At 42.4% G+C, this 25,133-nt stretch overlaps 1 protein-coding gene across 1 annotated transcript in view; it reads left to right on the top strand.

Annotated features, from left to right (window-relative positions):
- The window catches only part of LOC308291592 (calcitonin gene-related peptide type 1 receptor-like), a 40,059-nt gene extending 15,548 nt beyond the window's left edge, over positions 1 to 24,511 (top strand). Inside the window, exons 2-13 of the mRNA XM_080733646.1 lie at positions 5,228 to 5,285; positions 5,475 to 5,622; positions 12,752 to 12,859; positions 13,006 to 13,118; positions 13,648 to 13,739; positions 15,191 to 15,317; positions 16,565 to 16,718; positions 17,567 to 17,627; positions 18,746 to 18,812; positions 19,741 to 19,959; positions 20,709 to 20,750; positions 21,239 to 24,511. Coding sequence (XP_080589772.1) covers positions 5,232 to 5,285; positions 5,475 to 5,622; positions 12,752 to 12,859; positions 13,006 to 13,118; positions 13,648 to 13,739; positions 15,191 to 15,317; positions 16,565 to 16,718; positions 17,567 to 17,627; positions 18,746 to 18,812; positions 19,741 to 19,959; positions 20,709 to 20,750; positions 21,239 to 21,553 — 1,500 coding nt within the window. The 5' untranslated portion in view covers positions 5,228 to 5,231 and the 3' untranslated portion in view covers positions 21,554 to 24,511. The remainder of the gene's footprint in view (positions 1 to 5,227; positions 5,286 to 5,474; positions 5,623 to 12,751; positions 12,860 to 13,005; positions 13,119 to 13,647; positions 13,740 to 15,190; positions 15,318 to 16,564; positions 16,719 to 17,566; positions 17,628 to 18,745; positions 18,813 to 19,740; positions 19,960 to 20,708; positions 20,751 to 21,238) is intronic.
- The last annotated feature ends 622 nt before the right edge of the window (positions 24,512 to 25,133 follow it).

The following is a 25,133-nucleotide window of genomic DNA, read 5'->3' as shown; positions in this document are numbered from 1 at the left end:
TAGTGTTGATCAAAATCAATATAAATTTAAAGTGGTGTCCCAGAAACCCCAAGGGTCCTCAAGGGGGGTCCCCAGCAAAACAACATTTTCACAGTTATTTCACGTGTATGTACAGATATCTGTGTACATGATATCTGTCAAAAGAGTTGGAGAGTTTATTTCCATCGTGGTCTACATTCCCATATTCCACAGGGATGCCCTTGAAAGTCCTTAGGCCCCAAATGGCATCTCGACACATTTTAATCCATGTAGTGTTTAGGAAAACAATACAAGGAAAGAAAAAGATGTTTCACTCATAGTTTTTGTTCTCTTTTCGTTCCCGTACCCCTGAGGGACAGTTTTGGATGTCCTGAATAGGAATCCATTGCATTTGTCTGGAGACAAAAAACTAAAGAAGAAGAAAAAAAAATAAGTCTTTATTGATCTCTGTGGGAAGATACAGGTGTCATAACAGCAACATTAAGAGTGAAACTCAAAAAGTCAACAACCAAACCACGAATAAAACGCAAATAGAATAAAATAGACATCTGACTGATCTCTGAATGAATGATTTAACATAATTCAGTCTCTCATTGAATATAAAAATGTTATATTCAATATATACATTTAATGTACAGACTATGAACAGTGTATGAATATACATGTATCACTAATTAATATATGAATTAAGTCATATACTGGGTACAAATGTATCAACAGTAAATACGAGGATGTAAACTATAAAAACGAGTGTTTTATTGTATTTTATGAATGGACAAAGTTGAGAATGATTCCAGTGAAAGTCTGAACGCTAGTAACATCCCTTTATTCTTTATAGCTTGTTGTAACATTGTAAGAAGCTTTTGTTTGATTTCTAGAGTCGCAGTGAAAAGCTGTTAATAGCAGTTCAAACATAAATACAGTAATGATGAGCTTTGGGCTGATTTAAAAATGGGACAGTAAAAACCTTAGCTGTATGTCATGTGAGAATGTAATTGGGTGCCCTGAATAGGGTGGCGGTGGGTGGGGGTGGGGGGGAATCTCCATGAATGCTGTGCCCAAAGGCCTCCTCCTCACCCCTAATCTGTCCCTAAACGCTGTGACTGCTTGATGGGATGTTTCCATTGCATCATTTATCCACAGAGGCGTCAACTGGGTATGGCAAGGTATGGCAGCTGCTGCCATACCTTGGCTACCGGGGAAAAAAATAAAATGTACTTCTTGAAATAAAGTCATCATGCCTGTTGGTAAGGTATGGTAACATGACGTTTTGCACGCGCGCGAAGACACCCTAACCTTAACCTCTGTGGAGCGAGTCGCTAACCCTCCGGTCGAAATGATGGGCGTTCGCAAAAGCGAGATTTCCCCTCACTTGTGTCGAAAGAATGGACTGTCGAACAGATGCTATGTCGCAATATCGACACGCTCCCCATCATGGATGTTTCTTGGACTATTATGAATTGCCATGCAGTAAGCAGAGTTGCCCCGGTGTTCCATCCTTGTGGCTTAAATATACTGTTGCAACAGAAACTAATTATTAAATTGATTAGAAATGTTGAGTTAAGGTAGATGAATTACTTTCCAGCGGTATAGCCTATTGTCTAACGTCTGCCTCAATATCTTTGCTTCTCATGTTTGCTCATTCTCTCTGTATACCGGTACATTATGTTTTTTTTTCTAGCATTCACATGACACAATGACTCAGAGACAGATAGGCATTAGTCCATGGACTGTTCCAGATGAAGCCTAACCACGTGGCAAGTGGTTTCATAGCCACAGAGCCACTGGCAGTAGGCTGCTAAAAAAGCTAGAGACAACCGGGCGCCTCTGCCTAGAGATAATAACAAAATGAGGAATTAATGTAACAGAGTGAAAGAAAAAGAAAGGACATAAAAGGAATGGGAGGAAAGAGGGAGAAGGAAGGTAGGTTTTTCGTTCTCTCTTAGTTGCATTTTCCACTCTTCCTCCGATGTCTAAATATTGTCATGATTCTCTGAAGTATTGTCCTTGAATTCAAACTTGTTGTGGTTTTGACTGCCACTGGTGTAGCAGAGTAAGCCACTCTTGGAGCCAGTATTAATAGACAGTAGGATACTGTTGATGACTACAGTACAGAGCCAACCAACATTATTGTTGAAGCACAAAGGGGCAACTTTCACTTAGTTAGGTGGTGCCAAGTTCTTGCCAAATGCCTTGCTATATCACACTGTTCACCACTGTGGCTTTTCACTCCCTGACAAATCTTGTCAGTGAAAGATTGTAGCATTCTCTGAATTTTGATTCAGCTTTCTATATTGGATTGTTAATGATGATAATTACATCTGAAGTTTGTTGACTTTTGCTGTTGACGTGAAAGACAAAAGATAAAAAAGATTAGAAAATAAGTTGAGAAAGCATTTTTACCAAATGGCTGCCAAAAAAGAAAGCACGGCCTACATCAAGTAACGGCACCGAAATACAGCGTTGCTGCTGAAACAGTGTTAAATCCGTAGCGAAATGTGTCAGCTGCACCCTTCACCGCGCTGATGAATCGAACATTTTCCAGCAATTACCTACAGTAGTGCACCGAACCCTAGTCATTGCCCAGGGCACCACAAAGGGTTAATCCGGCCCTGCGCTGCCTGCTGTGATAATGGATGCATGCTTCTGTGACCCAGCAGAGGAGTGACTGTGGTGCCATAGACCCTCTGTTGAAGGGTGAACTTCCTGTCCTTCTTGAGAAAACACACTGTCACATAAACACACACACGCACGCACACACACACACACACACACACACACAAACATGACAGTGGCGGCTCGACATTGCCAAGTTGTAAATACTGTATCTATTTGCATGTATTTTGAATGAATCTAGGAAATGACAAAATATGGATACAAAGAAGTAAATGTGCTCCATTTAGGACTTACAGTACAATCAGTTACTGCTATACTGCAAACATGTTGCAACACGTTTATCAGTTGAAAAGCATTCATCTGTGAGTGTGTCTGTGGGTGTGTGACTGTCCGAGGCTAATTTAGCAAACCGCTGGAACAATCGGTCCCAAATTTGTGTTGCACGCAGACCTCCATATCTTTGCTTATCATGCTCCTTTCCTCTATGTATTTATGGTATGTTTTAGGGCATATTGTTTGGGTTAGGGTTAAAATACATTCTCCATATTAGTTTACTCTCTAGGCACAATTAATTAAAGTTATACCATGTAACTTTTTTTATAAAACAAATCTTAAAATTGTCCTAACTCTTAAATCGCTAAAGTTTTAGAACACCCACTCCGTTATTTTCAGCTTCTGAAGCCTTCTCTTTATATGTTTTCTATGATCCTGACCGGGGTCCGGTTTTCGCGCAAAAATTACGTCATCATACACTACCGGCCAATCACAGCGAGGGTTATACACTGCCGGCCAATCACAGCGCATCTTGAAGTGGGGTCGCTAGCTATCACAATAGGGCGGCCATATTTGTAGGTGCCTGTGTGTCTCTATCTATACTCGGGTGAAACACTCCGTTTCTCCGGAATGCCTGAACGCACAGGAACCAGGGACCCCTCTAAAGATAGATCTCGGCGAGGTGGAGGCAGACGCGGGGGTGACGCGCGGGTGTGAGGCCCGGTCCGTGGCGAAAAACGGCCGAAAGACGCGGACGCTACTGACCACTAGTTGAGCAACTTACACAGTATAGCTTTAAGTGTAAATTAATGTATCACTCAATATATGCAGCTGTAAAGTATTCACCTTTTGTTGCGACCGTAGGTCGCATTTACTATCAAAACCTCCACAAAGTGTAACTCCGTCCGTCCGTCCGTCCGTCTGTCTGTCACACCTCACACGTCACACTCTTGCCCTGCTCATATCTCCGCAACCGTTGCCCCGATCCATGCCAAATTTTGCACACACGTTCCTTGCCTGCCAAACTACAACCTCCAAGGACCCCCGGAGCTCGAGGGACCCCCAGGTCCCTGGGGGACCCCCAGATGTAAAAGATTACCAAATGTGCTAAACTGACCAAATGACCACCCCAACGGGGCTGCTCACGGGGAATTCCCGGGGACCACCGACTCCTGGTGCTCCAGAACGGATGCAAAAGTGGTGGCGCCCCCAGTGGAGGACCCCCTACACTGCAGCTCACATAAAATGCCGTAACTCCGGCTAGGAGCGACCGGGACAGCCGGGGCCGGTACCTATTCGTCTGCCTTGCCAGCGCGGACACCCCACCCCTCATTTCTCACATGGCCCTCTTCTAGCGCCACCATGAGGCCGATTCTTGCAAAACACATTTTTGGACACTGCTCCTAAAATCTTTGCCCTAAAATCACGCAAATCGGTACACAGTATGTCTACACTCATCCCATCAACATGAATCTGTCCCATATAGCGCCACCTGCAGGCCGATTTTTAAAAACACATTTTTGGACACTGCTCCTACAGATTTTGCCCTAAAATCACGAAAATCACTAGACAGTATGTCTACACTCATGTCATCAACATGGATCAGGAAGATTTTGGAAAAACAAATGTTTGCCCTATTTGTGGAGATAAGTGACCTACGGTCGCTTATCTCCCGATTAGGGAGTCTTACTGGTAGCAAATGTGGTTCCATAGCGGACTTGATTCTTTCTCTGCATTTCTTGGAAACTACTTTATAACCAGGGTTCCATTAGGGGAACAGGGCCTATTAGCCCTATACTTTGTCATGTGACAAATAATGGTGCACGTGCGCCTGTAGATCAGCTAATTGTTACTTTAAAAAGTAATCGAAAATGAGAAATTCCTGAACACCTGCCCAGAATAGGGATGCCATGCAGGATTAATGTGGTTAGCATTCATTTTTGATTAGACTGTTAGATTGCAATATTATAAAACATCAAACATCATACATTTCACCAAAATACCGTATAATGCATGCATTTAATTCACTCTGTCCAGAAGCAGGAATGAAACATATCCACACTGAAACCATATCAATGAATGTCCCAGAAGGGGGATACAGTATCAAAAGCAGAGGTACAGATACGGATATCCTCTCCATCCTATACCAGCAAATCCCCCCCCCCACTCTTCAGGTCATCCTCTCGCTCTCTCTCTCTCTCTCTCTCTCTCTCTCTCTCTCTCTCTCTCTCTCTCTCTCTCTGCCGATCAGGTTCTGCTATCTCCTATGTCTCAGCTAGTGTCTGTTGTTACAGTGCGTCTACAGTGCCAGTAGCAGAGACGATGCTAAGCAGACATGTTGGTCTTTTTTTCACTTCAGAATCATGTGGACGACCTTCACATCGTCACTCCTGGCCGTACTGCTGCTGGGCACTAAGGTCAGTGAGTACTGTGTGTGCGTGTGTGTGTGTTTGTGTGCACGTGTGTGCACATGTGTGTGCGTGCGTGCGTGCGTGCGTGCGTGTGTGTTTGTCTGTGTTTCTGAGTGAGTATCTGTCTCAGCGAGTTGTAGTTCCTTGCCCCTGTAACAACAGCAAGGTCAAAGAACGTGCAACTCCATTACCCAGGGTTCCCAGGGAGACGATGTGGAGATGATGATGGACGAGTCCAGTGACAACGTGTCCAGCTTTCTGGGGCACTCCAGAGAGCAGATCCTGGCTGCTCAGTTTGAGTGCTACCTGAAGATAATCCACGACCCCCCACGCTCACAAGAAGGTGAGAAGAAACATTTACAGGTACATACACAATATTTCTATAGCACTGGTTCCCAAACACTGGGTCGGGACCCATTTGTGGGTCTTGGGCAGCTTTTTATGGGTCCCTTTATTTTTTTTGTTTTCTACATTTTGTATTGAATTATTCTTTATTTCAAAACATTTTCCAAAAACATTCCCCCAAAAAAGGAAGGAATTAAACAACAAATTCAATGATTTTATGAATAAATAAAATAAATCTTGAGAAATTCCATAAATTAGAAAACAAATGTTTCAGAAGTAATATAGCCAGTCAACAAGCTCACAACGCGGCGTGAAGCCTCCTCACCCAAAGCCGATCCAGAGACCACATCACCCCCAGTCCTCCACGACCTTCACTGGCTCCCATTAAAACACAGAATCAAAATACTGATCTCTGATCAAATCTTGAAAGTGTTTGAAGAATGTTGGATAGTTTGGAATTACGAAAAAAGTTAGAGAACCTCTGATTTACAGTAGAAGGCATTTGTAGAATCAGCCTCATGTCTTAATGGCTTAAACATTTAGCACAGAGGTCATCGGCTAGGAGGGAGAAGAGTCAGTGTGTCGTGTTTGATACCACGCGCACAGGTGTGATTCTTTCAAGCCCTTACCCCACCAGCCCGTATGTGAGCATGTAGATCGGCTATTTTCACAATGTCTGCCTCTAATATTTGACAGTTTGTCCAATGTTTAATTTGTCATTTTAGAGGTATTAAAAAGTCCTTAGATTGTCACTTTAGAGATGTGCATATACCCTCTATACCAGGGCTACTCAACTTAAGATGGTTCAGGGGTCACTCAGCAAAATACCAAAAGTCCAAGGGTTAGGGTTAAAAAGTATGGTCCTATTTTAGACGTTTAGAGAATGATTTTGTAACACACTACATGACTAGTCTAAAAATTAAGGAAACACACAGATAACAGCCAAGGCCAAACCTCATTGAACAAAACGATTGTCATGGAATGATTAATGATGAAATGATGAAGTTTCTTCTTTTGGAACAAACAAAATAACAAAAAAGTCAAAAAAAGTCTTGTATAAAACAAAACAAAAAAATGTTTCGGAGAGAACTGAAAAATGACATCAGAAATTATTTGTCCACACTGAAAGTATAACAAAATGATGACCATGACGGGCCGCATAGACATGCCACAGGGGCCGTGTGCGGCCCACGGGCCGCAGGTTGAATAGTGCTGCTCTATCCACGAGTTTCCAACGCCCCATAGTGCATTGCGCAGACGCTGTACTGAGCTTCCGGCGTCGCAGCCGAGTGTGATTTACAAGCTCACAACAGGCTGCATCTGCGACGCGACGTGAGCTTGTATGTCTGCTGTTAAACCGGAAGTGTGGTCCAAATAATCTCCAGTCGCCTCCAGCAAACTCCCGCGGAAAGAGGTGGATACACTTAAACTTTATGTTGGTTTGTTTACTGTTGAGTGAGAAAACAATGTTGCACATTTAGTTAATCATCTGGGGACCCCCCGAAATAATTTGGGGACCTCCCTGGGGGTCCCGACCCACAGGTCCAGACCCACTGGAATAGGCTACAGTAGACTGACAGGATATGGGGAATATGGGGTGTGTGTGTGTGTGTGGTCTAGAAAACGAACAATGTAATGGTTGCTTAATAATCAGCACATAATCACTAATAGCTAAATGAACTATATCTGGCTTATGACCTTATATGCTCAAAGCAATACGTCTGAACTCTAACATCAATGACTGTTGCATTACTCAAGGAAATAAAAACATGTAATGTCATTTATAGTTCTGGTATTAAGCCTAGCATGGAAGTCTAACAATATTAAACCAATATTTAGCCCGGTTACTATGGTGACACAAGAGTTTAACACAGATTCATCACTCCCTCGCGTAAACATTACAAACTGAAGTATTAATAATTCAGCCTTACTGAATGTTTGATTATAAGGCAAACCAACAGCAACAGGCTGAGATTACAGGAAAGGAGAGGAAGTTTATGAGGCATGCTTAATGCAAGCTTAGCCTCTCCAGCCAAACGCGCGACCTTAGGTCTCCCTCATACTCCTCCCAAAACGTTGAAAGCAACGGTTATAGATTCATGGGAAGTATAGGCAAAATAGGAGGAACTGTGACTCAAGTCAAAATCCTGAGAAAACAATACTAAGGACATGACCTCTCAATGGTAGCTGTGGGCAGAGGCATTATCTCAGAAAAAAAAGAAAAAAGTAGAAGAAAAAAACAAAAAAACAGAGTAAAAAAAGTGACTGCTTAAACCAGTTATTCCCATATCTGATTGCAGTACATAAAATACTTATGTATGTGGAAATACATTGTTTAAATGTGCCATTAAGGAAGTGAAGAGAAGAAATTACACAATGGCTTATTAATGTTTGACCCGTAAAAATGGTGATAAGATAACATTTTGAATGGCCCAGCTCTCCCTCCCAGACTGGACACTCTTCATCAGGCTCCTGGGACTTGTAAGCTAATTCAAGCTTAATTCATATTCCTAAGTAACGCTTGCCGAAGAACAGATCTACACTATCTGCAATGTGTTGCTAGCTTGTAGATGTGTTATTTCTGGCAAGCGACTCACACCCTCATACTGCAGAGTATAATTCCATCCAGGCTATTGCTGTCCCCTAGAATAGAAATCACGACCGGATGTTGTTTTTCCTCATGTCAAATCCATGAATCATGCACAGTATGCCACGTTCTCTAGAGATATGTTTGGGGGTTCCCAGAACCCCCCAGATGATTTTGGGGGTTCCCCAGATGATTTGCTTAAAGGGATAGTTCACTGCCAAAATGACTTATTTTCTATTGATTACTCATCCCGTGGAGACTTGAATTCATGTATATTGTTTAGTTGTTGTCACATTCCTAAGCCAATAATTTGAGGAGACTCTTTGTGTCTCCATATGGAACCACTGCAGGGCATCAAATTGTTGGCTTAGGAATGCGACAAAAAAAATCCATGAATTCAAGTCTTCATGTGGTGAGTAATTGATAGAGAAAAAAAAGTATTTTTGGGTGAACTATCCCTTTAATGTGCAACATTGTTTTCTCACTTAACAGTAAACAAACCAACATACAGTAAGTGTATACAGGGTATCTTGCACATTTCTAATTTGACAATTCAATGACTTTTAAGACATTTTTATTACCCCTGAAAAAACAAAACTATACTATACATTTATCTTTTTAACCAGGTTAATTTAATTTAATGCCTCAACTCCTCAATTCCATGCTTTTCAGGGTGGGGGTTGTGATTATTTTGTGAGGTTGTGGCCTGTAACGTTTCAGAACCACTGCACTAGAGCACAAGCTATCAAATCTGTACTTTATAAATCTGTACAGTGTACACAGATATCATCCATAATGGAATCATGCCCGTAGTCAGTGGCAATATTTAAGGTCCAGTGGGGTGTCCCAAAACTGCTTAAATAGGAGATATCCAAGTTCAAGACGTGTAGATCGTCTAATAAAGTATTACAAAGTACTGTACAAATACATGGCGCTTCTGTTTCTGTCAGTCTATCTCTATCTCTCATTGTTCTCTTTGTCTCTCTTTTCAGTCTCTCTGTCTGTCTGTCTGTTTGTCTCTCCTCTTCTCTGTCTCTCTGTCTGTTTCTCTCTTTCATACACACTCACAGTCACTATGCCAAATATGTATTTGCACAGAGTGCAGAAAGACCTGTGGGCACAAGTAGGAGTACCTTTTGCCATGTGAATATATAACACACAAATAGAACCTTCAGGTACATACAGTATATATCGTCGTTGTCGGGTGGAAACCTTGTATGTCCAAAAGCGTTCGTTTTGTATTTATCATTTAAAAAATGAACTAAACTAGTGAAAACAGCCGATCTACAAGCACACAACGCCTCGCACCACGAGGCGTTGTGTGCTTGTAGATCGGCTGTAGATCACTATTTTGTGCAACGGCCTTGTATGATGAAGCAGGGCTTTGCTTAGTGAAAAAACGTACACATTTGAAACTTGGAAACTTGGTTTCTGCCCGACAGTGACGATATATGTACCAGTAAGACTCCCTAATCGGGAGATAAGCGACCGTAGGTGGCTTATCTCCACAAATAGGGCAAAAAATTGTTTTTCCAAAATCTTCCTGATCCATGTTGATGACATGAGTGTAGACATGCTGTGTAGTGATAATCGTGATTTTAGGGCAAAAACTGTAGGAGCAGTGTCCAAAAATGTGTTTTAAAAATCGGCCTGAAGGTGGCGCTAGAATAGGGCCATGTGAGAAATGAGGGGTGGGGTCTCCGCGTTGCCTTGGCGGACGAATAGGTACCGGCCCCGGCTCTCCCGGACGCTCCTAGCCCGAGTTACGGCATTTTATGTGCGCTGCAGTGGCAGGGGGTCCTCCACTGGGGGCGCCACCACTTTTGCATCCGTTCTGGAGCACCAGGAGTCGGTGGTCCCCGGGAATTCCCCGTGAGCAGCCCCGTTGGGGTGGTCATTTGGTCATTTTTGCACATTTGGTCATTTTTTACATCTGGGGGTCCCCCAGGGACCTGGGGGTCCCTGGGGCTCCGGGGGTCCTTGGAGGTTGTAGTTTGGCAGGCAAGGAGTGTGTGTGTAAAATCTGGCATGGATCGGGTCAACGGGTGCGGAGATATAAGCAGGGAAAAAGTGTGACGTGTGAGCACATTTGGTCATTTTTTACATCTGGGGGTCCCCCAGGGACCCGGGGGTCCCTGGGGCTCCGGGGGTCCTTGGAGGTTGTAGTATGGCAGTCAAGGAGTGTGTGTGCAAAATTTGGCATGGATGGGGGCAACGGTTGTGGAGATATGAGCAGGGCAAAAGTGTGACGGACTGACTGACTGACTCAGCCACGGACAGCCGGTGGAGGTTTCTACAGTAAGTAGTTCCCTACGGTCGCAACAATGCATCATGCTCATTCAGAGTGTCAAGACAGAGGCAGAGAAAAAGTGCGGGAGAGAGAGAGACACACACACACACAGGAAGTGAGTTTTTCTCTGCTCTGAAAGAAGGGAAGCATGTTCTTTGTCTCGTTTCTGCTGCTCAGTAAATAACTGCCTTTGAAATGTTATTTTGTGCTCTATTTCCCAACATGCCACTGCACAACGTGCCACTGCCAGGTTTCCGTGTATTGTTGACATGCTTTGTTTGAATTCAAGCTGGACAGCTGTGTAAAAGCAGGCAGCACAGTTGTTAACTACGCCAGATTTTCAACGGATCATTCTTATGATTCACCACGACAGAGGGCATTTAAGAAACACTGTTTTCACTATTAACCTTAGTTTAAAACAACAAGTATTGAATCTTATCCTAGTCTCGCATGGCCAGACTGTTGACTCTGCGATTTGCAAATGCTCCCGTCATACAGTCTGGAATAACGTAAGAAGAATGATGATTAACCGGTTAAAGCGGAAATGAAGCCTCCTCCTCACTTCCGTTTCCGTCTCACATCTCACACATTTATCACTATATAAACAAAAATCATCTAAGCATATTTAGCTTGCTGCTTATCAGAGATGACATTTTAAAATATATTTTCTTGTATGGAAATGCCAGCTTCCATTACTCGCCGTTCAGGAGCTGTAGTTCTAGACTCTATATAGCATTCGGAGATTGTGGAATAGTTGTCTGGCTACGCAAAAAACAGTGACATTTAAAGACTGGGCTCTGGACTCAAATGTACTTTAATATATGATGGACCCATAAGACAAAAAAAATAATATTGCTTAACCACTTAAACCCCATGCTTTCGTTGACTGATGTTCCCCAGGGATCTTTACTTGGTCCCCTCCTTTCCCCCCTCTCCACTAAGGCCCCTATTTTCGTCCATGCATTACCCAATTTTTTTACTATTTTGAAAGATATATATAAAAATCTCAAATAGATGATCTAAAATCTCACACAGTTTCGATGTACGGCTACTTTAAGTATTTAAAAATGTTTTTCAAAATAGTTAAAAAAGGCAAAGAAGTTTAGGCATAAGGGGTGAGGCATGGACGAAAATATAGCTCTAAGTCTCTTTGTTGCAAATGGCAGATATACAAGTTCACAAGTCTAATCATGCAATAGGAAAATAGGAGGAAAATAGCACTGATACGTATATGTAAAAATCAAACCTTGGTTCGAAGTGGAGCCGTGAAATTGAGCACTTCCAGATCTATGTTTTTGATTCTATGTGTTCCCCCCTGTGTGTGTGTGTGCGTGTGTGTGCCTGGCCTGAAAACAGCGCCCCTCCCTTAACATGTGTGGTCATAAAAGGTACTGTTCGAACTCAACGGGACATTTCTCACTGGTGAGACAGGACACACATTGCCACTCAGAGGGAGACCATGGGCTCCGCCCACGGCTCCAAAAACAGGAACAACAGCATATCATTTGTAGCAACAAAATCAAAGTATGAATTCTGAATCTTTTATAAACCCATACTCAACCAAGCCTACAGATTGATGTTTCTACATTCATCTCAATAAGTTTGTCTTTTCTTTCCACTCTTGACCCGAGGAGAGACAGCTATTAATGACGCTCCTCAATCACCAGTCAAGTGCTGCAATGCCTGTGCATTATAAAGAGTACATTGGCCATATAACGCTGTGAGTTATGCCAACCGCCATAAAACGCCAAGAAGAAGAAGAAGAACGCTGTGAGTCAAGAGTCAAGTGACTGGCTCAAGTGCAAATTAACACCTATACCGGTGGCAGTGGTGGCATAGGACTATACATGAATTCTGACATAATATGTTGTGTTTAGCACTTATAGTAGGCTAAGTCTGAGATTCAGCCGCTGGTGCTGTATTTTGTGCCACTTAAACCTGAGTTGCAAGTACTACTGTAGTTACAGTACGTTTTCGAGTATGTGAGCTTGTAGATCTGCTATTTTTGCTGAATGTTCCCCCGATATGAGGGACACTGGGGTTCAAGCTAGAAGTCCCATTCATGTGTTTGACACTCCCCCCTCCAGACCCTACTCAATCAGTAAGACTCCCTAATTGGGAGATAAGCGACCGCCAGGTCGCATACACAAACTTTAGAAGGCAATGGTAGCCAATTAGGAGGAAATATGGGAAATGGGACAGATCCAAGTAATAATGTGATGCCCTGATTACTGTGCCTATTCCCCGCAGGAACATTCTGCAACCGTACATGGGATGGTTGGCTGTGCTGGGGGGACACTGCTCCAGGAACCGTCATGCAAATGTGTCCTGGATACTTTCAAGATTTTGACCCCGAAGGTGAATTCATTATGTGCACGCACACACACACACGCACACACGCACACACGCACCCATGCACACACACTCGCACCCTCATGCAACTATAATGTTTTGAGTGGTTAATTGGAAGTTTAAAAGTGTCCCCACTTCTTCATCTTCCACAGAGAAGGTGACCAAAGTGTGTAATCCTGATGGTCAGTGGTTCCACCACCCAGAGAGCAACAGAGTGTGGTCCAACTACACCCAGTGTGAGGCCTACACCAAAGAGAAACGTAAGGTAAACCTGAATCACTCTCAGTTTATTTGTTAGGATGCTCCATGTTCACATGATGATTACATTCAACAAAATGAAACATCTGATGACACAGAGTTATATACTATATGTGCATTGTCATTTTCTTTTACCCGCAACACACCTCTGCAATAATAGCCACTTTTATAAAAATGCATATTGTTGTTGTCGGGTGTATGTCGAAAACCGTTCGTTTTGTATTTATAAAATAGTGAAAATAGCTGATCTACAAGCACACATGTGTGCTTGTACATTTGCTATTCTCACTAGTCCTGTGTGACAGTCTTGTATGATCTAGCAGGGCTTTACTAAAAAACATACACATTTTACATACAAGGTTTCTGCCTGACAGTAACAATATACTGTAGCACTGATTGATGTGTACAGGATTGTTGTGAAGTTTTGTTATCTGTTGACCACAAATTCTTCTTTGGTGTGGCTGACGATGAGATAGATGTCTGTTTGTCAGTTGTCCGTATCCGATGGTCTGTGTGTGTGTGTGTGTCTTCTGCAGTTTGCCTACAGTCTGTACTATCTTGCCATGGTGGGACAAGGTCTGTCCATCGTGTCGCTCGTCATCTCCCTGCTCATCTTCTCCTACTTCAAGTGAGTTGGAGGCTCTTGTTCAGCCATCATATTCCTTCTTCAGATCCGTACATTTTTATTTAGTGTTTTATTTTGTGCAATTGCATCAATTTAAACCGCTGTTTGTGTCACGACCACTCTGCACTTGAATATTACGCAGCGATGTAACAGTGATTTATTTAGGTAGATTTTTCTCACTGTGAATAAAAGCATCATTTTCTGATCATATATTTGTCACACTCCTGGTCAGGACTTTTGATGAGTTATATACTGTATATATATTTTTTAAAAAGGTGCTGTACGCGTCACATTGTGATGCGTTGTGAGCTTGTAGATCTGCTATTCTTGTTGAAGGGAGTGGTGTAGACGGAAAAAAGAACTCAAGTACAGTGCAAATCAAGGTCTGTTTTACTAAGCATACAGGGCCTATGTGGTTTAACTGAAATGTGTGATATTGATGAATTCCAAATATCATCAAAGTATTCTGTGGAACCGCTGGACTGGAGTCACGGCACCCTAGGGTGCCAGGCCAGCCACTTTAACCCATACAGGGCCAGATTTCCAAAATATGAATATGAATGTGCGCTTATAACGCCAGGAAATAGCTATTTTGTATCCCCCCAGACCACCTTAACCAGACCACCTTAACGAATGCACGTTCAGCATACCATACCACCAGATGACCACTAGAGACCACCATACACCATACACTGACATGGTCCCATGTTAAGCCTGTTTAAATCCACATAACAGGATGAGACGCTGACTTGGTCCTCATTGACTTAACATGGACGGGCCGCCGGTCACCATTTCAGCTCAATACTGTTCAATTCGTGCTTGATTGTCTCAAACCACCATTGGTATGGGCATCGGGACGTATATAGATGCCACACAGAAAGTTTCAGAATCAAAATCCGACCTAGTGAAGCTACGTGAGGGTCGGATGGTTGCATTGAGGCTAACGCTAGCAGAGGCCTGTTGTCAACAGGAAGCCCTGGTTTAAAGGTGACGTCATAATCGTATCCTTTTTTTTCACGGTTTACGTGTGGACATTAGCTGAGGTAAGCTAACCATTTCGCTCCGTCTATAAACACATATTAAAAGCTTAAACAATGCTTTTATATAAAAGTCGCTCCGAGTCGCTCGGCACCAAACGCCATAGTGAACTAGTCGCTCGTAAAGTCGCCCGGCGCTAACTGAGTTAAGAAACCCTGGTGTAAACCACTCACCTCCAAGGAACACAACCATCAAGTTCAAAGCTGTCAGGAAAGGGACCCTGTCCTTGTCACTGCACTCTAGTGACTCCTGCTGGTCGCTTAGGGAGGGGATCTGGAAGCAATAATATAGGGTTTTAAGGTAGTAGATCAGCTATTTTAACTATTTTTTTTAAATATAAAAAAAGTATGAAATAGGTATAAGTGGTTAAATGGTGTATTTGGTGTACCCCCCCTCTCTCTCTTTCTCTATCTCAGGACTCTTAGCTGCCAGAGGATCTCCATCCACAAGAACATGTTCCTCTCCTTCATCTTAAGTTCTGTCTTCACGGTCATATGGCTCTCTGCTGTGGCCAGCAACCAGCAAATGTTGGTCAGCAATCCTGTGAGTCTTAGCGACTAACATTCAGCTGCAAAACACCTAACAATCAGGTGATCATATGACTAGAGAGCACGACCGATATGTCGGCCATTAGTTGTCATTTGTAACAACATCGGTATCAGCAGTTATGCAGCCGACTTGTCCCAATTTGTAATAACTTTCAAACTGGCATCCCTACTTTGGGCACGTTGTTATAGGCAACAAGCACAGGCATCATTTCAGAAAAAGTAGTAGGTGGCAAAAAAACGTGATGCACCCAAATGATGCCCCTGTCTACAAGCTCACACAACACACACAGGGGCGTCACAAGGGGGGGAAAAGTGTGACTGAATTACTAGGACCCAAGGTGGAGAGGCCTTAAATATTTTATACTTTAGCTATTGAAAAATAGCAGATATACAAGTGTACAAATGTGTGCAAATCTTTGAATATACAGTATGTGTTTTTTAAGTGAACATTTGTAACTCAAATTTTGCTTCTGGGGGGTCCCTGGAACTAAATATTTTGAGATGGGGGTGCGTGGCCAAATATATATCATTTTGGGGGTCCTTCAGCGCGGCACTCGGTGCCGCGCTGTGAGCTTATATATCTGCTATTTTTCAATGGTTAAAAAGCACAAAATAATACATAATGCGTTCCTTGTACCCAGGGCCCAGAATTTGGTGCGACACCACTGAACACACATGTGATGTGTTCCGTGAGAAGTGAGCTGCTTCATGTCCTGAGTCCTGAACATAACCTAACCTGCCCCGGAGCAGGCTAGGCGTGCCACTTACGTTACGTTACGTGTGTCGATATTGCGACGTAACATTTGTTCGACGTCCATTAGTTTGACGGTGGTGAATGCTAACCTGCCGACACTGATGAATGCTAACCTTGGTGAATGTTAACCACTATGCCTAAACCTAAACCAAACCCTAACCTCAGTAAAACTATGCCAAAACCTAACCCTAACCCTAACCCTTAGTCGAACTAATGACACGTAGAAATATCGAGCTTTTCCCTATGTTACCACCTTTGTGAGACCAAAATACAGGTTTATATTGCTCACAATGCATTAAAGCCTACTTTGTGAGATGGATCCCTGGCATGTTATACTGTCTTGTGTCTGCCATTGTCCTTTAGGCCTACTGTACCTTTAAAGTGCTTTAGCTTCAAACCTGTATAGATAGCAAAATTTGGCTGCCTTAACTTTTCAAACTTCTTATCCTTCATCTAAATACATGTATGTGTCTACTTTATGTCCCCAGATCAGTTGTAAGGTCCTATATGTGATCAACCAGTATACAGTTGCGTCCAACTACTTCTGGATGCTGTGTGAAGGCATTTATCTCCATACTCTCATTATCGTGGCCGTCTTTGTAGGCGAACAACAGCTGTTCTGGTACTACGTCTTGGGATGGGGTGAGTAATTAAGAACAAAAGCTCCTGTGTTATAACTCAACTTGTTTTATAACTCAAATTAAAATGTAATTTGATCATAGCCACTGTTTAGTTATGGTGAGCTGTCTGCATCACTATTAACTTTTGACCTTTGCATGAGGTCTGCTCTCCAAGGTGTTTCATTATTGCAATCACAGCTGTAATTAATGTACTTCATAGGACATTTGGGCCACCAACTAACTGCAGACCATCCTGAACCATTTCCAGACTATCACCAAATTATCCCATTTCCTCCCCAAACATCCCAAAACCCTCTTCAGAACATCCCCGGCCACCCCAAACCATTCTCCAACTCAATGGCTCTTTGGTGCTGTTACTGATATGTAATGTATTGTATGCATGTCGTGTTGATGAATTGATTACAATGGACCACAATGACAGCATGCTACCCAGGGCTTTTTGTGTTATCCTTTTAGCAGAGCTTTTTGACTGTACTGCCGTACTGTTTAATCAATCAGGTGCCCCCAGGGTGAGGGGTCCTTGAGGGGGTTCCAGGGGGTCCCCAGCAAAACGATTGATAGTTAGGAACCAAATGGACCCTTACCGTACCAGTCAGTAACTCTGAGAGTGTACAAATGGGAACCAAATGGATGAAGATTGGTGTCCTAGAAATTAAAATGGGACCAAATGGGGGTCCATGGCCCGTTGCATAGAAAACTGGGGGTCCTTGAAATTATAAAGTTTGAAAACCACAGCTCCAATGTGTCCCCAGACCACCTGGTCCCCAGCCAGCCCAAACCATCCCTAAGTATTTCCCAAACTATGTCCAAAACACAGGTTAATTAAAAAAAAAGTTTCTTCCTCTCCAGGTTTTCCTGTTGTTCCTGCTATCACCTATGCTGTGGGGCGAGAGCTGTTCTTTAACGACAAGTAAGAATACACTCCCACATACTGACCCCTGGTGGATGCTAAAACAATGCACTCTGCCCCATACTGCCAGCATAGTGTTGTCTCTGAGCTGAACCCTAACCCTTAGGCACGGGTGCCAACATTGGCACAAGCCAAGGGAGGGTAATCACAGGCACACTGGCTTAAGTTTGAGAGAGGATATTGGGTAAAGATGTAGTCCATTAAACGAAGTTTTCTCACATATGTTTGCACTATGCACATAATTATACATTCATTCAAACTCTGAACTCTGACCACGACTGCCCATAAATCCTACATCTCATTAGTCCTACATCTCATTAGTCCTAATTTGGTTAGGATTAGGTTTTAGGGTTAGGTTTAGGCATAGTTTTACTGAGGTTAGGGTTAGGATTAGGTTTAGGGATAGTTTTACTGAGGTTAGGGTTAGGGTTAGGATTAGGTTTAGGCATAGTATTTTCACCAGGTTAACATTCACCAGATTCGGACCAATGGGATGTGGGAACAATGAAATGTCGGACCAATGCCATCTGACTGGGTCAGATCAGTCCTGATGTCAAAGAAAATATGTATTATGGATAGTATTTATGGACCATTGTAATTATTTGATGTGGTGACATCATTCAACCTAATGTTGATATGGCACAATGAATATCAAGATAATAAAAACATGGCACTTGAAGTCAAGAAGTTTGCAGATCCCTGCGCTGCCATAATATCATCTCCCGGTAGCGCTGAGAATCCAAAGTATTGTGAGTCAGAATCGTTGCCACGGTGTGGGTGTGTCAACAACATTCAGTCAATGTGCAAGTTTAAAGGTGCTATAAATGTGCTAAAGGTGATATTTTTTGTTAAATTAAGTATATCACATCACCTGTAGTTCTATTTTCCCATATTAATCACAGTGCTATATGGAGTACATAGTAACAGGGGTCTCCAGCTCTTTAGTAAACAGAAAAAAATATTTTTAGGTTGGGATACCAATTTCATCCTATCGGGAGAGGGAACTCTTCAGGATACAGCATTAACAAGTGAAATTGAAAGTCATTGGGTTCTCCCTCCTGAAAATGTGTGTGTGTGTGTGTGTGTGTGTGTGTGTGTGTGTGTGTGTTACATTGCAGGTGTTGGATCCGCTCAGACACACACCTGCTCTACATCATCCACGGGCCCATCCAGGCTGCCCTGCTAGTGAGTCATTACTGTTTTTAATGAAGTCATTACTGCAGAATGACACAGTTCGGTTAATTATGTCAGGGTCACAAGATCCTCATGTTGTGGGCCTTACAGGCCACAAGATACTCATCTATATGTTGAAACACCACACTGTACATAAAGTACAACATGTGAATATACTGCAGTATGTGTTTTACAAACACACACACACACACACACACACACACGCACGCACGCACGCACGCACGCACGCACGCACGCACGCACGCACGCACGCACGCACGCACGCACGCACGCACACACACACACACACACACACACACACACACACACACACACACACTCTCTCACTCACACACACACACACACACACACACACACACACACACACACACACACACACACACACACACACACACACACTCACACACACACACACACACACACACACACACACACACACACACACACACACAACATTTATTAGAGCTGTTGTTCAGTTGTCCCACCCTTCTGTGTCTTCCCTTCCCTTCTGTATATAGTTAATACTTTCAGCTTCTATCATCTACGAGTACTATGTCTTGTGAGCCTATACTGTATATCCATATGCCAAAATGCAGAGTACACCTTCTGTATGTCAATGATCACATGACCCCAGCAATCATTATCAAAGGCCGGGTACACATTTTAGTGTATGGGAGGGGCTTACAGTACATGTACAGTATGTGTTTGTAGGCTAAATTCTGATTTAGGCCTAACTATAGGTTAGGCCTAAATGGGTGGTATTTGATGTATACTTTGTTGTGTGCACCGAATATAGCAGATCTGCTATTGTCATGCAGTTGCACAACATGGCACACAACCAAGTATCTATCAGGCATTATACTTCTTTACATCTATTATCCATAGATTCATCCATCGCTCCTTTTTTGTCCACTCGCAGGTGAATTTCTTCTTCCTGTTGAACATAGTTCGAGTATTGATCACCAAGCTGAAGGTGACGCACCGTGCAGAGTCCAATGCCTACATGAAGGCAGTGCGTGCCACCCTCATCCTGATGTTCCTGCTGGGGGCCCAGTTCATCCTGGTGCCCTGGAGGCCCGAGGGACGCATGGCCAAGGCCGTCTATGAGCTCGTCATGAACTTCTTTGCCCACTTCCAGGTACACGTCAAGGCTAAATGCGTTTCGGCCTCAGACTTCCTTTTCATTCTTCACTATTCAGCAAGAGAGAGAAAAATAAAAAGGAAATGTGTGAAGAAATTAAAAAAAAAACAAAAAAACTTGGGAGTGCAATGGGGGTGCTTTGGCCTTCATAGGAGGGTACTCAAGCACAGGGGTGTCCCACAAAATTCTGGGCCCTGGGAACTTTAACTATTGAAAAATAGCAGATATTCAAGCTCAAAGCGCAGTACCAAGCTGGGAGCTTGCATATCTGCTATTTTTGAAAAATCATGAAAATTTGTGCAAGCCTTTGAATATTTCAAATCCTTCTATGTCAGTGGTGCTCAAACTTTTTCATGTGAAGGACCACCAAAATGATATGTATTTGGCCACAGACCCCCACCTCAAAACATTTAGTTCCAGGGACCCCCCAGAAGCAGAATTTGAGTTACAAATGTTGCATATCTGGCTGCTATTTATCAATAGCTAAATCCATATCAATCTCTCACTCTCTGGTTCTCTTGCACTGAGCAGCACTGTTCTGATGACAGACACAGACTCCCACTCTCCTGCCATCCCTCCCCCCTCTCGCCTCCCTTTTTAATTAATACGATCCCACAACATCCCCAGAGAAATAGAGACCATAATGACTTTTTATATTTTCCTATTAGTTTTATTAAGCCAATACATGACCGTTGTCCAAGACCTCTTGTCTGTATCTATATTCAATTACCCTTTTCTCTTCACAGGGACTTCTGGTGGCAATTATATTCTGTTTCTGCAATGCTGAGGTATGTCAACAATTGTATTTTGGCGATGTCTTGACACATTACCAACAAATATATCTCAACTAGTACTAGCTGATGGAATTTGACTTTTATGTACAAAGTATGTATAGATTTATCAACAGAAATACATCATGTAGCTTTGGTGCTTTTGCAAAGCCATTTTTTAGATGCTTTTTTCTGTGTGAATATTCTTACTTAGAAAAAGAGTGTACAAATGTCAGGTTCATTTGTTTGCATTTGTACACTTTTCAGAAGTCTTTTTGACGTTGGTTCTGGGGACCAAAAAGACCCTTATAGGTCTGTAACTCTGAGAGTGTTCAAATGGAACAAATGTTTCCATGTATACACTCTCAGAGTTCAATTAAAATCTCTGGATATTCCATAGATGAAAATGGTTTCAAAATATCCATACAGACCACTGGTGGTCCCCGGACCGCAAGTCGAGAAACAGTGGTCTTAACGATGTGTGTTCCCGATCTTAACTACTGTAGGCACAGACAGCGCTGCGCAGGAAGTGGGCTCAGTGGAAGGTGGCGTGGGGCAAGACGGGCTGGGGAGAAACGCCCGTGACCAACAACTCTGCCAACTATCACACCAACTCGGTGACGGAGACGAGCCGTGCCACGATCAACCTGGAGCCCCCCGCCGTCACGCCCCATCAACCCCTCAGCAACCACCCGTCCAAGGCCACCGAGGGGCCTGCCCACTGGGGACAGGAGCAACCCAACGGCCAGCAAAGCTACCGGAAGAGGTACACCAACGGAGAGCCGGACACATCCAAAATACTTGAGACCACCGACATCTGATTTGTGGTTTTCTGGATGGACAGTTTGTACACAGACATACAAAAAGTGTTTTTTTTTGTTTTTTTTTACTGACAAAAGTCTAGGCCCTTGCCGTTCTCCTGTCAAACGCATTTCAAGTTTGATTCACAAGTGACTCCTTCATGATCAAATGTATGTACAGTAGGTATGTATGTATGAGATATCTGAACAGTTTGTATGTATGTATGAGCCATCTTAGAGTATGTATGAAAACAGACCAGTATGTGTGTAGGCCTAAGTATAGAGATATCAGTACAGTATGTTCATTGTATGAAATATATGAACATTGACAATATCTACTTATGTATGACATATCTGAACAGTACACGCAATCATATGATTGTTCCAAATAAGCACACAGACAGTTGGACAAATACACACATCCTACCCTTACATATTTGCTACTGTATTATATCACAATTTGAGTGCTTAAAGGAGTAGTTCACCCCCAAAATGACTTTTTTTCTATTGATTAATAGAAAATATTTGTCACATTCCTAAGACAAAAAATTGATTATAGTAAATTTACCCCCATTGATTCTGGATGGGGACCCAAATGCATGGCCCTGGATGGGCGGGACCCAAATGCATTTGGGTCAGAATCAAAAGGGGGTAAATTTAGGGTCAAAGGTCAAGTAAATCTTTCCCCCCATTGATTCTGACTCCGAGCTTGTGTCCCCATACAGGGCCTTGCATTTGTGTCCCCACACAGGGCCATGCATTTGAGTCCCCATCCAGAATCAATGGGGGGTACATTTACAATAATCACATTTTTGTCTTAGAAATGCGACAAATACAAATAAAATATTATTGAATTCAAGTCTCCATGGAGTGACTAATCAATAGAAAAAAAGTCCTTTTGGGGGTGAACTATTCCTTTAAGTTCATTTAAGCACTTAATGTAAAAATATATATGTATAGCCTATTTGAGTGTGGCTGTCTTCAGTCTTCATAATAATGTGTTAATATAGAGGAAAGTGTAGTAACCTGTCATTTTGATACAAGTGCCATATTTAAATAGGCTATTTGATGTACTTCACTGCGTCCATCCAAGCCTGCTCACTGTTAATGCTGAATGTCCAATCCCTTTGGATCTGCAGATACTGACTGTGTTTAGCGCCTTCTTTGAGGCTCCACTGTAAAGTTCTCATTGCTGCTGTGCTGTGTCTATCACATCTAAAGATTGAGAACACTGAGAAAACCTTCCCTGAGCAGCACATACATTTTAGATATGTGATTTTGTCCTGGGTTCAGTGCGGTTAAAGATTAATGGAGACAGATACGTGTTGAATAAAATAACAACACAGACTGGGGGTACAAGCGTTTTATAGCACAGCAATAATGAGAAACAAAAACAATATGAACTTCCATGTGTGTCTTAGGTAGGGATGGGATGATATGAAAATGTCATATCACGATTATTGTGATTTGTGATTTACGATATTAACAATCAAAATCCATTATCCTGAAGTGGAACATTTGCCAAAAAATAGCTGATCTACAAGCTCCCAACCGTTGTGAGCTTGTAGATCGGCTATTTTTTGGCAAAGATATTTGATAGAGTGAAAAAAAGACGTATATAGAGTGTATCAAGTACGTATATTATAAGTACCTTTTACCAATTTTAGAGGGTTTAAGACAAGTGGTACCGGATATGCAGCTCAGCAAATAAAAGGTGAAATGATCCCTGTGCATGACGGAGGACGTTACCACGATAAATTAAATCTCCACGATACGATTATCCCGATAAACGATAATATTGCGTATCGTCCCATCCCTAGTCTTAGGTGTCTTTAGGGCTGCTAGTGGCAGGGCCCTATGTCCATCTATCCACCACAGAACAGCAGAACTACAGCCTGGAGTGCCATGAAATATGCTGTGCACCATCCTTCATACACCTCAGATTATAGTGCCACCATTAGGCTGGATTGCCATGAGACTGACTGTATTCATGCTCCCATAGGGGTATAATATAATATAGAGGGTGGACTGCCCCTCCCCCAGCTATTCATTTCAATGCAAGTTGCTTAGTGGCGTTTGAAGCACCCAGAAGACTGCCGGAAGTAGCTCGATTGGCCTAGATGAGTAGGCCAATTTTGCGGAAGTCTTTTGAGCACCGAGCAGTTGCACTAGGGTACGTAGTAACATTAGCATGCACGTGCAGTTAACGCTTTAAGAACTGCTATCCCAGGTTTGACACCAGGTGAAGGCTGCTTCAATTAATGCTCTACCGTGGTTCTGGGGGCTTGCATGCTCACCAGACATGCTGCTAGTGGGGCTACAGACACACACTGATATTGTAGTTTGATCTCTATGCTCAACACATGATAAAACATGACTGAAGCAATAGAAATAAAAGAACGAATAAAGGAAAGTGAGAAAAAGCCCCACACTCCACAAAACACTGAACCCATAGGGTCTGGGAACCCACGGGGTCAGGCTGTTATTTGCTAACAGCACTTGGAATTGTAGGCACGCCATCTACAAGCTTTGCAGATGGGCTATTTTCAAAATCTTTGCCTCTTTGTTATATTATTTGACAATTTGGTCAATGTTTGACCAGTTTTTATAGCTACTTTTGATGCAATAATGGTTTTATTTATTTTGTTTCTTTCTCTTTTTTGTTCAAATTTTAAAGGTCCATAAATTGTCACTTAACAGTCATCTGAGACCCCCAACAAAAAATCATGTAGGCCACAGGTTGAGAACCATTGCTCTAGACTAGCCCATATATTGAATACATTTTTCACCAGATGTATCCGTAGTCTGTGTCTGATCATCTTGTTACGCAAAAACAGATATTCCCCTGTCCAAGTTGCTCTTTGTCTGTGATTATGGGCCTACATCTACTTCACACTCACATCTCCAGTGCATAAATGTTTGTCATATTGTAGAGTTCATATTTCCCAAGAGATTAATAAGAAACATTCCATTAAGGAAATGCCTACTTTGTATATGTTTTCTTTTAATGATCACTGCCAGTTATTAGTCAAAATAAAGACAAGAGAAAATTGTTGGGTTCTGTTCAGTGTATTTGAATATTTTGGATTTGAATTCTTTCACAATATGAAGGAATGAAGACTAATATTCTTCCAGTTTATTCTGGTGCCAATCTGTACCAGAATACAAGTGTTTGATACTGGTTTACTTTAGGGAAATATATATATTTTTATGTTTTCTTCAAAACACATGTTTTTCTACTACTCCTGGATGTTTCCAAAAACTCTCACAAGTCGTACCCATTATTTCTTGCGTAATGTGATCAAGATCTGTCAGTTTTTTCATATTCCTTTCTGATTTACTGTTAACTTTCAAAGTTTGAGGGAGAGGCCTTTTTGCTTAAAATTGCACCAATCATGAACGCAGTGTCCAACCCCGAATTTGAATCACCCATTGATGGGACTCTAAACACAGAGCAAAATGTGATTTCACTTCCACCCATAGGGAGGCACCTCAATGAATGAAAGAGAGACATGTTTTTGATACTCCACACCGTTTGCTTGTAAATATCTTCAGAGATTTGCGGTCGGGCTACAGAGGACATGCGTGTGATATCATCATA

The sequence above is a fragment of the Nannobrachium achirus genome (genome assembly GCF_963921795.1).
Source record: "Nannobrachium achirus genome assembly, chromosome: 9".
Classification (NCBI taxonomy): Eukaryota; Metazoa; Chordata; class Actinopteri; order Myctophiformes; family Myctophidae; genus Nannobrachium; species Nannobrachium achirus.
This window is presented reverse-complemented; position numbering and strand designations above follow the sequence as displayed.